The following is a 16,384-nucleotide window of genomic DNA, read 5'->3' on the forward strand; positions in this document are numbered from 1 at the left end:
CATATGTTAAGTTTCCGCACACTAGTTGTTTAACATATTGCATGTGTTGATTAAATTGGTTTTTGGGGGTCTAAACGTTCAAAAGTGTTTTTGTACACGTTTTTGAACTTTCATTTGCAAAATTATTTTGCAAACTAACATCTCAAGGTTCTGAAACCCAAGTCCAGTAAAAGAACTCAAGTCTCTAAACATCGAGTGTGCTTCTTGGTCTGCTTCTTTCTTCTTTCTCTGTATGCTCTATGAAACTCGGGTCTAAGAGACTCAAGTTTCTTCACTAAACACGAGCCTCTAAGGCCAAGATGATGGTTTGCTAAAATGTTTCAAAAACATACCAACTAAAAAAACAGTTGCTAAAATCATGTTCAATGGCAAATTTCCACCAAAAATGTTTGTGGTTAAATTAAACATAAAGTATGCTTGATTTATATCTATTTGACTTTTGGTGTTTTTATGACGATATTTTGCCCTTTTTAAGCATTATGTGGTGAAGGAGAGGCTTGGGTTTTTATTGGGAGTTACAACTACTCGTGATGGAATAGAAATTTATTAAGATATTTACACATTGCTTGTACATGCAAGGCTCACTTAAAGCCGAAAATTTACAAACTAGCAAGCACCGAAGTTATAGCAATTGCACCAGAAAGGAATAGGCAAGCAATACAGAAAGACTATTGTGCTAGAGAAACAAAATTCTGACACAGCTTGTTTGAGGTGGCGTTCAGCTTTAATGAATTTCTAGTAAGCTGTTGCTCTTGAGGTGCCCCACCAGCACTAAATTTGTGTGCCTTATGGTTAGCAATGAAATCTTTGTACCAAGTCGCTGATAGTTTTCTAGTTCTCTTGAGAGTGGCATAATCAACATAATGAAGCCCAAACCTAATGGTATATCCATATAGCCACTCAAAGTTGTCAAGCAAGGACCATGCAAAATACCCTCTCACATCTGCTCCTTTCCTGATAATATTACCAAGTTAAACACAAATCAGCTAGCCTTCAAACATCTCATTAGAAATGTTAAAGATATCGGGTTGACTAGACTCAAATCTATTGTTCAATTCTACTTGGAGTTCAAGCAAAGAAATCCTAGTTAAATTGCAAATAGTGTAACGCTAGTTTAATGTATGGTTTGTCTAGGTTTAGCATACTATTAATACTTATCAAGTTACTATAAGTTCATTGTAATACACAGTTCATATAACAAAGATGTAACCATTAAGTGCTTTACCCTACGGATGTAGGTCTTTAAGGCCAAACTACATTAATTTTCTACTTTCTCTTTCTTTATCTTATCTCTGTATGATAATATTTATTTTTCTTATTTTATATTTTCCCAAACACTTTATCACGGTATTAGCGCCATGTTTTATCTTTTCTAACGTGATATAAAAACAATGTCTCATCTTTTCTAATATGTTTTATCTTTCTCTTGTGGATGTAGGTCTCTAAGGCCACACCACATGAATTCCTTGCATTCTCTCTCTTTTTCTTATTGTCTTTTTATCCTTTATATTTTCCCATACACTTTATCATGGTATGGACACCGTATTTTATATTTTCTGACATAGGAAAATCTCTCATTTTGTCAGAAAATACCACAGAGGAAAATATACAAAATGGTTGCAGGTTGTCACTTCTAACAGCTTAAGCTATATAGTGCAGAGGCTAAAATAGTACATAAAGTGATAAACCCATCTAAACAGTATAAGATTCCTTAACAGTGAGTACTTCCTAGTTGTTTTTCAAAACAAGATAGAATACAAAGCATAAACATATGTAAAACGTTTAGTGCCAATGATGGCTTCATCTTCTAGTACCTCATTGCTGTTGCTAGAGCATCTAAGTAGCTGTTCATGTACTCCACTCTCTTGACATCATGAATTGAATTTTCCATGGTGGAATGGGGATTCTCCTTATCACAAAACCCTATTAGGTACACCAGAATTATATAAGAACTTGTTAAACACATAGAGCCAATATTTATTTGAGACTATAAAAGCTTAATTTGCACTCACCATTTTCTGTTATAAACAATGGAATGTCGTTATATCTCTCTTTTGTATATGTCACCATCTTCTCCATTCCTTGAGGATAGACAAATATCCAGCCACATGCCGTCTGCATCAATATGGAGACTTAGTAATTTAGCAAAATGCAAAGATGTGGTGATTTCGACAAGTGAGATTATATATTCATACCGGCTCGCCAATGAAGATATTGTTCTTTTTAACTGTTTGTAAAGCAAAACCTTCTGTTCTCGAAGCTCCTGGTCCTGGTTCACACGGAGAAAATATACAGTCTTTTATATAGTAGCTGGTGTAGTGATTGATGCCAATGAAGTCTAATTTATTCTTCAGCATCTCCAAATCATGTTTTGAAAACATAGGCAAATCAGATTGAAGAATTTCTTGCATCTCTATTGGATATTTCCCACGTATAATTGGGTCTAAGAACCTGCAATGAACTTCTAGATTAAGTCAGAGCAGTGTCTCTATTATGAATGCAAAGTTCTAAAGAAATCACTATGTCAACAAGTTTTTAAATTGTGGGTCAGTTAATGATGTTTTTTTCACCAGTTCATGTAGAAAGATTGAGCCCTCTCAGCTGCTAACTTATCTTCCCAGGAATCACTAATAGGTTCATACCACACAGCATTCATAACAATTCCAATGCTACCTCCTTGTTTTTTCTGGATGTTGAGTAAGAAACATTTTAGTAAAGAAAAAAACTGCTTTATTGTTTCATTCATTATATCTCCTAAAGAGTGTTGCATCAAGGACTTGTTTACCTGGTAGTTGGTTCTATAAATACCGACAGCAGCAGCGTGGGATAGGATCATGTTATGAGCCACAACAAAAGGCTCTTTCTCTGAATCCCCACTGCTACAATTCCCAAATGGCCAGGAGCAGCGACATGGTGGGTAATCGCCTGTCCTGTAACCGCGAATCGCTACTACATTGGGCTCATTTAAAGTGGACCAGTACTTGACCCGGTCCCCAAAGAATCTAAAACATACATCTGCATAATATTTGAAATCCTCCCTGAACAAATGATTTTATTCCATATAAGAGGTAGCCAATCTCATATAAATTAAGGCCCAGATAGCCTATAAGTAATTTCAGGACTGCAGTAAGAGAGTGCTGCCACTTACTGCGCTTTGGAACTCAGCCAAGCTCCATATTTGCCTTCAAGCTCCTGAGGAATGTCATAATGAGTCAATGTCACGAAGGGTTGGATCCCTGAAACCAGAATATGAAAATTAATATGGAAATCAGGAAATATATATATTTTTTCTTTGTAATTGAAAATTTTGTTTACCTATGTCACAATGTGGTATGTATTCACAAGTGACCACATTTGTGAAAATTGCAAGAGTAGATTATAAAGCAAAAATGACTTGGATGAACATACAAATTGTGGAAGTTGAAGTGACCTTTATGCAGAAGAGCGTTTATGAAGTTGTTATAATGATCAATGCCAGCTCTATTCACTTTTCCAAATCTTCCCTCTGGTTTGAAGAAAGGGTAGGTGTGAGAGATAAAAAGTGAGACCCAACATATGAGATTTTAAATTAGAGGTAGTGTGAAGGAGATAATGATCAAACTCAAAAGTTCCTGCCATGATACCATATTAAATTACCGATTGTCCTAAAAGCTTAAATTATCAAAACTTTTAAGACAATTAATAGTTTAATAGAAAGACCACCCTTAATCAAGTTAGAAGGTCTTTCCCTTTAAAAAATTGAAGAACTTACTGGGTAGAATTCTTGCCCATGATATGGAGAAACGATAGCTGTTGACTCCCATTAGATCCATCAGATCTAGATCCTCCTATTTTCTCATAGCATAGCAATGCATATTGATCAGTTTTGTTTTTAAAATTTTCATAGTTTGAACTATTTAGTTACTTATGAATAATATTAAAAAATGGGAAAAGTCGACGGATATTCTAAGGACATTAGTTTAAAAAATAATTTTAGAAATTTTTTTTAGGAAAAGAAAAAAGCAATTGACTTTTTAACGCCTTTATATATTTTCCATAAAAGTGGTATTAAAACTTTCTTAAAATTGTCCATTACCAAATGCTTTAAAGATACCCGTTAACAGAACCCTTAAACTAAAAGCCTAGAAGATCATTTTACAAGCCCTATTACAACACTATGGGACATCCCTTCTTCTGTCACAATAGCAAATACGCTCTATTTCTAATGTTTGGAGAGATAGACAGTGTCTTTCCAAATTCTAAAAACCCCATTAAATGTATTGGATTAATACGCTTCATTTCTTGCTAATGAAGGTCCTCTAAGTAGTCTATTTGCACAAAAAAAAAAAAAAAAAAAAAAATCAGATGCAGAGTTTGCTTTGCTCAAATTATGTCTAGTTTCAATTTACATGTCATCATGGCGTAAAGCCTTTTCAGCTCTTTAAAACACAAAAGTCCTATACTATGTTTCTTTTACATGATTAAAATGAGCTCATAATCATGGGCTCCTTTTCTATCAGCCAGTCCCTTTAACATAGTGGGGTTGAAAACTGGCCTTATTAGCACAAATAATTCAATGAACCATGATTTATTTAATAGTGATGAGAAAACAAACAAGATCTCTAAATTAAAAAAAGGTGAACTTACAATAAGATAAAAAGTGCATGACAATTATATGTGTGCTCCATAATTTATCAATTAAATTTTATTAGCCACATACTTCTGAGAGGTTGTCACGTCAACATCATCAACTGTCTACATCAATTTGGAAGGACTCACACATGAAGAAAAACGTGTAAAATTACATATTTTTTCTTAAAAATAACTCACAATAGTGAGTGTATAATTATGTAAATTTATAAATTTGCTACAATAACCTTTATATTGACAATATTCATTTTGCATTTAGTTTTTTATCCTTTCTTTACATATCTCGAGGTTGAAGGAAGATAATAAACGGTGGTTGTTGTGTGTGATGAAAGATACACAATTAAAAAAATTAAGAAATATCAATATTTTTATAATTAATATGAAGTAAAATAGATAATCTGACGTGGGATGTTTTGAAAAGTGAGAATGTAAAATGACTAGAAAAAGTAGGTTAATCCCCATCAACATTTGCGCCTGAGAAAGTCTCTAGACAAATGCCACAATTCTAATATGATCAACTATGAGTGGTGGGAAAAAAGTAACGCATAAATGTGAAAGTGGAAGGCAGCCACTCATAATCAACCATATCAGAATTGTGGCAGAAGTTGTGGTATAAAAATGATCGTAGAAGAACAAGAACTGTTTCACCTGGATTGTGTATATCATTTTTACTTTATATAGCTAATCATGTGTTTGCTCCTCTCTCTCTCTTTCTAACTCTGACCTTGCACTTGAATTGAATTCAAATTAAGAACAAATTCATCGTCAACATTCTCATACAAAATATAATAACAATAACAACAACAAAAGGACTTGAGTTACTGGATATCGATGGTACTGGTCAACAGCAATATCTCCATTACTCCCATCCATGATTTTACCTACAACATACAACTTAAACCATTAGAGGAAAAGTTTGAAAGGGGAGGGGGGGGGGGTGTAGAAGAGCATTAGAATAGAAAACATATGCTAACCAGGCATATGAGTGAAAACATCCCAGTTATTAAGTCCTTTACCATAGCTCAAGAAAGCTCCTTCAAACTGAAAATGAAATAAAACATAAAAATATATTGAAAACAAAAATAATCTGATTAGTGATTAGTATGTTTGAATGAACTTTAATTTTGAGAGAAATGAGAGAGAGGCAAGAAAACCTGATAAGAAGAAGAAGCTGTTCCAAAGAGGAAGTTGCTTGGGAATTGAGATGATTCAATACTCCCTTTTAGAGATATGGTATCACATGTTGCCACTAGAATTGGAAAGAACATATGAAATACAAAGAAAGCATACAATACTAATGAAAGCTCCATAGTAATTAATGCTATTCCAAATAAAATGAATCGTTTTTGAGAAAGAGAAGTAAAAGTTACTCTAGTGAACTTATTATGGAGTACTATCTTTTTAGAAAATGAGAATTTATGTTGTTCAAAGGGTAACAATTAGAAAGATAGTATACTAAGGAATATACCAAAGTGTATCACCATTTCCATATGACTTATGTGCACATTCTTAGGGGGAGAAATTCTACCTCGTGCACATTCATAGAGGGAGAAATTCTACCTCGTGGGGAGATGCATATACTAAGGGAGAGAAGACATTTCATCGCATCATGTTTATGTATTGGATATGCATACATCCTTATGCTATTGTTCTTTATTGGTTGCATGTTCGAATGATCATTTGCTTTGCTATATGATCATTATGGTCGTTTTCATATAACTATTTTGTGTTTGATCAAGTTGCTCATATGTTTCACATCTTCTTTACTTTATTGCACTTTTACTTGTTACATTATACTTGTCCTTTTATCACTTGATTTACCTTGAGGATCTAATGTGTTTTGTGCAAGTGTTTCAGGTTACAGGTATACATGTTCCAAGTTCATCACAAGTTTTAGATTTAGGTGGGTGTGAGTGTATTTTGCCATTGTTTCCAAACTCACGTTTAAGTCTAGAGTCTGTTATAAGGTGTTTTGTCACAGAATAGCCAAAGGGGGAGTTGAAAAGTTGTGATTTACAACTGTGTTTTATGTTGGCTTTATTCCATGTCAAAAAGTGTTATAATTGCTTTATTTTTGTTCCTTTTATTTTGTGAGATTTTATTGTATTGGGTTTAGTATTAAGTTGGTGAAGAATCAAGCATGTATTAGATGAACAAGTGGATTTCACGAGTGTCTCGCGAGAAGCCTACCCGCGAAAGTGCCACATGAAAAGCACATGTTGGAAGTTGAAGAGTCGTGCCAAGCTGTCAGTGAGAAATCATTGTAGCATCTTTTCATTCCCTATCACATTGTCATACCTTGAGAGAAGATTTGTACCCAAACACAACCCACACATTTTCAGAGTGTAGAGAGTGTTTTGGAGCTTGGGAAGCTTTGGGGATTTGCCAAAAGAAAACTGGTGAGGCTTGGCGGATGCAATCGGGCGTATTGTAGGATCTGGAAAGTTAGAGAAGACATAACTCCGAGAAGTCCATTGGTAACAGGAGCTTAGAAGACTCAAGTACATTGGGTAAACTAGGCTTGAAGGGTCTTTTGTTATTCGTATACTCCAATTTTATTCTCTAGTTGATTGATTTTGACTTGGAAAGTTGCAAAGAGGTTTTTTGCCGAGTTCTTCGGTTTCCTCTTCGATAACACATATTGGTGTTATCTTATATTTGCATCTCTCTTCCCTTACTCTTATGCTTTAATTTTATTATTCATTGTTCATGTGTATGCACTAGAGTAGTATCGGTTCATTGCGCACATTTACTCTTATTTCACACTTTGATTAAGTAAGAATAAAAGCAATCTAGCCGTAATTTTAAAATTATGATCTAAACAAGCTCTTATGTTTTCACACAAATCCGAACTTTCAAGTATCTAAACAAAGAAAAACAGCAATTATTAGCTGAAATGAGCATCTAGATGGCTTTGACATTTATAGTCATGCATCAGACAAAATGTGATATACATGACACATTGCACTGTTTGAATGGACACAAGTGAATTCTCCCACAAAAGCCAACTCCCGTGATTGTTGCGTTTGGAAATTTACTAAACCATACACGCAAGGATCCAACTATCATTAGGTGGGTGGGTAATGACTTATTGTTACTTCATTGACTTTTTCTTGAAATAATGATTTTCATCACTCACTTCACATCAACTACATAGCATAGAAAAGGCGATTAATTAAGCTTCTTCAAGTAGCAAGCACTTAAAAAAAAAAAAGTCTTCTGTAACTTGTGGTTAGTAGTGGTTAGCAGCCTAGGACTACTGGAATTGTGTGACCTCCATTAAGAATGCATTAGTCTGCAAATAATAAAATTACGGGGTCACAGTGTCACACAAGTCTATGATAAAGAAAAAATGTATATTTGAAATTGACTGGGAGATATGATGTTAACGGATGAGAGAAAAAGAATTGATCATTAAACTTGGAAAGAAAGAAAAGGTATGCATCTAAAATTATTGCATGCTGTTGAAAAGATAGTTGGCCTTGAAATGTCAGGGAAATTTTCCATGATGTCTCTAGCTATTTAATATCACGGGCAATTTTTGGCTCTTATGTTCCACAATATCACCTCAATTAAATTTTCATAAATTTGTATTTCGGTGAAACTTGTTTTAATGTCTTTTTGCACTAGGCACGATACAATTAGGATACATGTTTAATTTTAAATATTTATTTGTAGCTTAACATGTCCAGTGTAAAAAGTACCGGATACAATCTGAATCCTTCGTATTGGGTAATCTTACACAATCATAGATCAAAATTATTACCTCAGTTAGATTTAACTTGCGCCTTGTAACTGTTTTGCCATTAAATTAAGAGAAAGTTTACCAACATAATTTTTATATCACAATTTTTATCATAATTTTAAAGTAATGGGTGATAAATGAAAAAATATTGAGCTCGTGCAATGTCTAACACGTGAGTCATCCATTTCAACAAGTTATGGTTAAAGTTAAAATTGAGGCGGCTGAGAAAAGACCTATGAAATTGATTGGAAGAAATTTCTAAAGCATTTATTTGATGGTTGGAAAGGACCTCTTTCAGTGATTGCAGTGGCCCAGTGTCCCCCCAAAGTGCCAACAGTGATAAAGACTACTTTTTCGTTGATGCCAGATAGATTCTAGCACCTCCTTACGATACTTTTGATATATAAAATTGAAAATATGAAAGTTACTGTTATAATTTCATTACAAAATTTATACAAAACCGATATATGGATAATGAATGTAATAGGTGTCGATTAAAATGGAAAAAGCTAATACCACTTTCATGACTAATATAAAAAAGTTGTCAAAAAGTAATGTTTATAGGATATTCATTAACTTTTTTTCATAAAAGCCAATAAAAGAAGGTCAGTTTTTTATTATTTTATTAGTGATACATTAATTTCTAAAGTCTTATATATTTGTATATATACATAATATGATTTAAAAACTATGGTTTCTACTCTATAATGATTGTTCTTTACTATAAGATTAAGACACTAATAAATTATAAATAAAAATTAAAAAAAAAAAAAGGGTCAAGATACCAATTATAGCATACTCAATAAGAAAAAAAAATATATATATATATATATATATATTTTTTGCATTTTCAAACACTACTTTATCTATTGTACCAACTCATTTATAACTTACCCTACATCCCAATTTTTATAATTTCATACAACCCAATAAAATTATAAAAAGTATTATTCTCTCTTTTTTCTCCCACTTACTTTTTTTCTTCACATACAACCAAAATATTATTTTTTTACAACCTATGAATAGTAAGGTTGCTTATATGCAACCTTAGAGCATTAGCATCCGAAATGCTAAAAAAGTTATATTTTACATCCTAAAAACCTACTTTATCTATTTTACCATCTCATTTTACAATTCACCTAATATCCTAGTTTCTATTTTTAGATACAACTTATTAAAATAATATAAATTACAAAATTAAATAATATTAAAAAACTACTCTTTCTCTCTCCTCTCCTATCTCCCTATTTCCTCTCTTACTCTGTCTCTATCTCTCCAGCAACCACCACGTATGAGCTCAGCCATTCAGCAACAATCCAACACCAAAGCTCAGCCACCACCACCTACTTACAGAAAGTTTATCCAACCAACCACCCCCACCCAAATCCCAACCAACCAACCCAAATCACAAATCCATGGTTGACTCGTGACTACCCCCAAATCACAACCACAAATCCACCAGAATCCACCACAAAACCATCAACTACCCACCACAAATCCAAAACAATAAGCCCATCCACTACCCACACAAACCCATCAAAGCAAACTACCCCACCCAGATCTGAATAAAAATAAATAAATAAACACTCAACTAGTCCAGACACCGTTCTTCTCCAATTTGAGAATGAAACCCACCACCAAACTCCTATCTATGCCATCACCGAAACCCACCATCGAACTCCAATCTTAGCCACTGAACCCCACCACCAAACTTCAATCCAGCCACCGGCCATTACCTATCTAGCCACCGAACGATCAACCCATCACCGATCGAGCAACCATCATCAATCCATCCACCGACCGACCCAAACTCCACCCACAGCCACCGACCCAAACTTTGATATGTGCCATCACCAAAACCCACCACCTAAAATCGTGAAGATCACAAGGGAGGGTTGAGAGAGAAAAGAGTTTTGGAGATTGAGGCCAGGGAGAAGTGCAAAGAGTTGAGAGAGAGAGAGAGAGTTTTGGAGACTTGAGAGATTGGGAGAAGCGTAGAATCAGAGAAAAAGTGAGAGAGAGAATACATTTTTCCAATAAAATAATAATATTTTTTTTACATCCAAGTCAATTGTTGGTTCTATATATAAGAACCAACTGTTCACAGGTTGCAAAATAATTTGCAAACCCACACCCGAATGGAGCAAGCTTTTTGAGGTTTTGGTTGTAAAATAGCAACTAGGGTGTGTTTACATCCCCCAATGCTAGTACTCTTACTATTTATAGGTTGCAAATTTTAGGAAGTTTACAAACCCAGATGGAGTGGGTTTTAGGTGACTTGGGTTGTAAAATAGCAACTAGGGGGTATTTACACCCCCAATGCTAGTGCTCTTACTATTCATAGGTTGCAAATTTTTTTTAAGTTTACAAACCCAATTGGAGTGGGTTTTGGGTGACTTGGGTTAAAAAATAGCAACTGGGGGATGTTTACACCCCCAATGCTAATGCTCTAATCTTGTTAAATTGACTAAAAAGTCAATTTAGCAACCAATACCCTAAAAACAACTTCTATAGCATAAAAGACAAAGTTAAAAAAATTTGAGTTTGAGCTACAATGAGCTGCTCTTAAAACTCAAAACAAAAAATAATTTTTTAATGTTGGGTTGTTAACAAAATAGTATTTTAATGTGTTGATTGTTGTGATTGTTATTTATTGTGTTGAATATATTATTTTATTATGTTGTTTATATTATTCTAACAAAATATTCATATATAATGAAATGAAAAGCAAACATATGCGATATATTAGAAGGCATACAAACGTGTTCACGCAACACAAGTCACACTATCCTGAATGGCAGTTTCAATGTCACTGGCATATTTAACGTAAGTATCGAGTGGCTAGAGGATGCATCCGGAACATGTACTGCACTTCTGTACTCTTCATGCAAAATATTGGAGACAGGTCCTTAGTAAAACTGGGTCAAAGACTCAAAGTGCTTATCTTCATTTTCATCAATGTCATAGTGTCAAATCTTCCTAACCAAAATATAAATAAACAAACAAAAAAAGAAATTAGACGATTGATGATCGAAACAAAAAATGCCACAAGACATGGAAGTCTAAGTAGTGTATATGACCAAAGTCTAGCCAAAACAGGCAAGATTGTTTAGCGCACTTTTGTAAACCAAATTCAAATTACATCACAAGGATAGCATGCCATCTTAAGAGCATTCCCACCAAAAATCTTAAAAATTTTAGCATTTAACATCTAAAATACCAAATTTATAACATATAACACATTACTTTACAATATCTCTTACATCAAAACTACTATTTTTTTTAACACTTCATTTAAATATTCTTTCTTTATCATTTTTAACTCATTTTTTAATCTTCCTCTCTCTCTTTATCTCTCTCTCCTCTGTCTCTCTCTTTCTCAACCCAGCACCCAGAGACAGAGCCAGAACTTAGAGTTAGGGGGGTGGCTTTGCTATTGGTTGTGTGCAGTGACTTCAATTTTCAACTTTGTTGCTACTTAGTCGCTTAGCTGCTAGTTGTTTAAAATTTTTTAAAGAGTCAAATTGTTTGTCTTAAGTAAAATTGATTGACTAGGCTTAATTTTTTTTTTTTTTTTTAGTTTACTATTGATAATTTTTGTTGTCGTACTAATTTTTTCGGGCTTGTATATTTCTTTTTTAGATTTTAGACTTCTAAACAATTTTTAATGGTCTTTAAAATGTGGAAAATGTTTGAACTCCAAACTTTTTTACAAATTCCTAATAATGTAAGTGGTGAGCCCAAATGCGAACTAATAAGAATTTGCTACCTTAACTGTTTGTAAAAATGTTATAGAAAAATTTGTGACTATAACAATACTCTTAAAAGAATCAATAATATTTTTAAGGGATCAAAAGTGTAATTTTCTAAAACAAAATTGCTAAAATTAATACCCATATATATAATAATATTTTAAAAAAATTGGGGGGGGGGGGGGGGGGGCCATTGCCACCCCAAGTCCAACCATGGCTCCATCCATGCCAGCACCGCCAACCACCACATCCACCCACCATCGCCACCACTAGCCACCAATCAGATCCATTGCAACCACAAACAACAACCAAAAAAAATAAAAAATAAAAAACCTCCACATCTAAAGCCACCAAATCAACTAGACCCACAAATCAACTCACCACCCAAACTTCTCGACCTTCAACCACTACCTCTCCCTCACACACCTTGCTAGCGAGATCAATAGTCGCACCACCATAACCGTTTGCGCCTTTGACAATGCCGCCACGTGCAACCTCCTCTCCACCCACCCGTCCATCTACACCATCAAAAGCATCCTCTCCCTCCATGTCCTCCTCGACTACTTTGGTGCCAAAAAGCTCCACCAGATCACCAACGACACTGCTTTAGCCGCCACAATGTTCCAAGCCACCGGCTCCGCCTGTCTCCTCCGGCTTCATCAACATCACCAACCTCAAGGGCAGAAAGGTCAACTTTTCCCTTGAGGACAACAACAACCAGATCAACACCATGGAATCAAGAGTCAAAGAGAGACGGAGAGGCATAGAGAAGGAGAAAGAGAGAGAGAGAGAGAGAGAGGCACAGCACAAGATAGAGTGGGAGAGAGAAAAAGAAAAAAATAATAAAAAACTCTAGATTGCTACAGTAGGGTGTTAAAGATAAGACTCCACTGTAGCTAAATGCAAAAATATTTAGCATTTAGCATATTTATTGTGGGTGTGTTTTTATGATTTGAGGTGTTAAAAATGCTAAAAAATAGCATTTAGCATTTTTAGCACCTTTGATGATAATAGGCCAAGAATGTATTGACCACTTGTGATAAATTAACCAATTAATTAGCTAAGTTGATTAATTAATCGGATTAGCATACAATATGCGTGGCAGCACAAACAGATCACCAATTAAACTAAATATGCAACGGAAATTAAATTGACACGGTGATTTATTTTTGAATGAGGAAAACCTACACAGCAAAAACCCCCACTGCGTGATTTTAAGGTCACCACTCCCGAGAATTCATTATTAGCACAACAAGAAGTTACAAGTAAAGGAATCCCAATACCTTATACCAACCTATAGTTGAACCCTTACCCCAATACCCAATTGGACTTGTTCTGTAGTGGCAATCTCTCCTTTTCAATGCACGACTCCCAATACGTGACTAACCAATTGCGCGAATCCTAATACGCGACTTAATCACCAACTTGAGAAGGATGTTGGCTGCAAAGTTCCTCAGTTCACCACACAATGAAGATCAAGAAGCTCCTTGGACACAAAACCCTACGGTGTACAAACACAGCAGCTTCTTCAAGAGAAAGATGAACTAAGGCAAAATCTATATCCAGTCACAATTTGCATGAACAAAACTTTGCTCCACACTCGTGCAACTTGTGTAACCCTTGACGGCCCTCAAAATAATCCTTATATATGTTTAAGATTGTGAGAAAAGAAAGCCCAAACATATATCCACGGATTGGACAAAAAACAGGCTAAAAAATATGAATTTCATAAACCTCGATAGATAGCTATCTATCGAGCTAGCTGTTGAGCCATGGGCTGAAGCAGCTTTTAAACTTCGATAGATGCTAGCTGTCGAGTTTTAAAATCTAGCACTTCTTCACTTGATTCTTGGACAGGCTTGCATGGTTTTAACACTTGAACTTGAAATCTTGTTTCTTAAAGCATTAAACACATCCTAGATCTACCCAATTACAAGTAAAATGCATTTTGTCAAAGGATTAGCCAATTACATAAAATAATGACATATGTTCCTAATATTGAATCAGATATATCCTAACAATCTCCTCTTTTGGCAATCTGTGACAAAGCCACAACAACAAATGAATATATGAGAGAAGTCATAAATCACTCAACTCATACTCATTTTTTCAATACAATAAAATCTATCCTAAAACAAACTCTTGAAAAACTTTGCAAGAAGAGAGTTTATGGTAAATAGATTTTGACAACCTGTATTTTTGAAACACTTTAAACAAAATTCATCACAGCATCTTAGTATGAAACAGAAATAATAGATTGCATACAATTTAAGAAACATGTATATAAAGAGAGAAAAGAAACAACACATGGAGAGATAGATGAATAACATACATCAATATATATAACTCAAATATAAATACAATGTATATCAAAAATGGTCACACGACCCATGTACAAGAGATAATGTATCTAAAGTAGAAAGAAAAGAAAAGATAATAAAAAATCCTCACTACATCCCTCAATATCAACACTCCCCCTATCTCCTATACTAACCCTCCCCCTATGAGTATGACTACTCTCATCTCAAAACTACTCCCATTTTTTGTCATAGGTGACAAAGGGAAAGTACATCAAGTAGACATCTTATCATTATTGGACGAGCCATCATCATCATCCTCATCATCATCAGCACTACCGCAACCATCGTCACTCTCATCCGTAGATGCCTCAAGAAATGGAGAGGAAACCACTGTGAAACCACCCATCATAGCCTATCGTCGCGCAATACGACCAACACGGGTGTTCACCTAACACAACTCATCGCTGAGAGTGTCAAGGTGAGCATCCATGTGCAAAAGCTGTGCCATGATGGCCTCAAGTGTCACTCCACCCACTGAAGAAGAAGGAGCGGAGGTAACAGCGTCAATGGCACACATATAAGAGAAATAGGGAGACTTATGATAGAATATGGAAAAATGGTGAAAAAGCTGCGTGATAGTTGAAGGAAATATGAGTTTATCACGAGTCACCATATCCTTATAGAAATCTATAAGGGAGAGTATGAAATGAGAAGAAAAGCCAATAAAAAGATCCTCAATGAGGGATAACAAAAAGCGAGCACGAGGCACTATGACAGTGTTATAGTGTGACAGAGGATGAAGGATAAATGTCATCACCATGTTAAGGAACCTTGGACCTTTAGCAAAGGCCGAGCAAGGGTTGTTTTGACACTCACCCCAAGAAGATGGTGTCTCACAGAATAGAGACGTGAGCTCGTCTTTAGACACAGTCTTAAGACGATCCCAACCAAGATAGTCAAGAAGCGCTACCCTAGGTATGTGTAGTACCTCGGATACAATATAAAAAGTAACTACCATGTGCACACCTTGGATGTGAGTGATAAAAAGAGGTGTAAAGTAATCAAATCCGTGCATATTAGAGTAGAACTCCTGTATGATCACAGAATGGCATGTGACCTAGATGCCACAAACTGACTCCCAAACCCTATTATTAATGACAATGGGTAGGTTAGTGTTAGAAAAATCTGACAGAATGACTTGGCGTTCCAAATGAATGCCGCGTCATCAAAAGTTCTTAAAGAAGTCCGATTTGGCCTTCTCATCATGGAATCGAACGTGAGAAGGAGTGGGGTCAGAAGGAGTAGAAGAAGAAGATGCCCCAGAGGGAAGAAGTTTTCGGGACGGAGTGGATTTACGTTTAGGTGCCATGACGCAACTAACGTAAGAAGGAGAGAAAGAGAGAAAGAGAGGGAGACAATCAGAAAAGTACCAAGCAACAGATATATAAAAAATAAATGTATGAGAATGCATGAACATGTGACATGCAAAAATAAATGCATCATGGGCTTAGCCCAATCCAAACCTACCAACACACAACATTGCAACAAATATAGCACACATCTATAATGCATGAAAATATTTTTATAATGCAAATGTGATGCAATGCATGAAGTTTTAAACATCATTTTGACAAAACCCATCCCAAAAATTGAGCAAAAACTTCATTGATTTTGAAAAATCTCAAAACTTTCCAAAAATCCCAAAAGTTAGGTCAAAAATATGAGATGCATGATAGAATAAGTAAAAAAGATCATACCAGATGAGAGAAGATGACCTTAAGGCGAAAAAACTCTTGGGAATGAAGTTTGAAGAGAGAAAAATGTGTTTGGGAGGTGAAAAGGCTGAAGTCTCTCAAGAGATATCGAGGAGATTAGATCTGAAATCGCGAGGAGCCTTTATATAGGAATCTCATAAAGCTCAATCAATCGAGAGCTATTGAAGAGCTATCGAGCTTTAA

At 35.1% G+C, this 16,384-nt stretch overlaps 1 protein-coding gene across 7 annotated transcripts in view; it reads right to left on the reverse strand.

The window, feature by feature from the left end:
• Window positions 1-528: 528 nt before the first annotated feature.
• Window positions 529-16,384, reverse strand: part of LOC126727138 (beta-glucosidase 46-like) — a 142,194-nt gene continuing 126,338 nt past the window's right edge. For 3 of the 7 annotated variants that reach the window (XM_050432665.1, XM_050432660.1, XM_050432659.1), the window contains 11 exons: window positions 5,604-5,670; window positions 5,452-5,510; window positions 3,752-3,827; window positions 3,431-3,505; window positions 3,149-3,236; window positions 2,786-3,038; window positions 2,571-2,686; window positions 2,196-2,451; window positions 2,013-2,115; window positions 1,815-1,923; window positions 529-954 (listed from right to left, as the gene is read on the reverse strand). In XM_050432665.1, coding sequence (XP_050288622.1) covers window positions 669-954; window positions 1,815-1,923; window positions 2,013-2,115; window positions 2,196-2,451; window positions 2,571-2,686; window positions 2,786-3,038; window positions 3,149-3,236; window positions 3,431-3,505; window positions 3,752-3,827; window positions 5,452-5,510; window positions 5,604-5,610 — 1,428 coding nt within the window. In that variant the 5' untranslated portion in view covers window positions 5,611-5,670 and the 3' untranslated portion in view covers window positions 529-668. Of the gene's footprint in view, window positions 955-1,814; window positions 1,924-2,012; window positions 2,116-2,195; window positions 2,452-2,570; window positions 2,687-2,785; window positions 3,039-3,148; window positions 3,237-3,430; window positions 3,506-3,751; window positions 3,828-5,451; window positions 5,511-5,603; window positions 5,671-5,783; window positions 6,075-6,097; window positions 6,238-16,384 lie in introns of those variants that run through there. The other 4 variants (XM_050432664.1, XM_050432661.1, XM_050432658.1 and 1 more) reach the window with 4 other exon arrangements.

Source organism: Quercus robur, chromosome 5 (assembly GCF_932294415.1).
Source record: "Quercus robur chromosome 5, dhQueRobu3.1, whole genome shotgun sequence".
NCBI lineage: Eukaryota > Viridiplantae > Streptophyta > Magnoliopsida > Fagales > Fagaceae > Quercus > Quercus robur.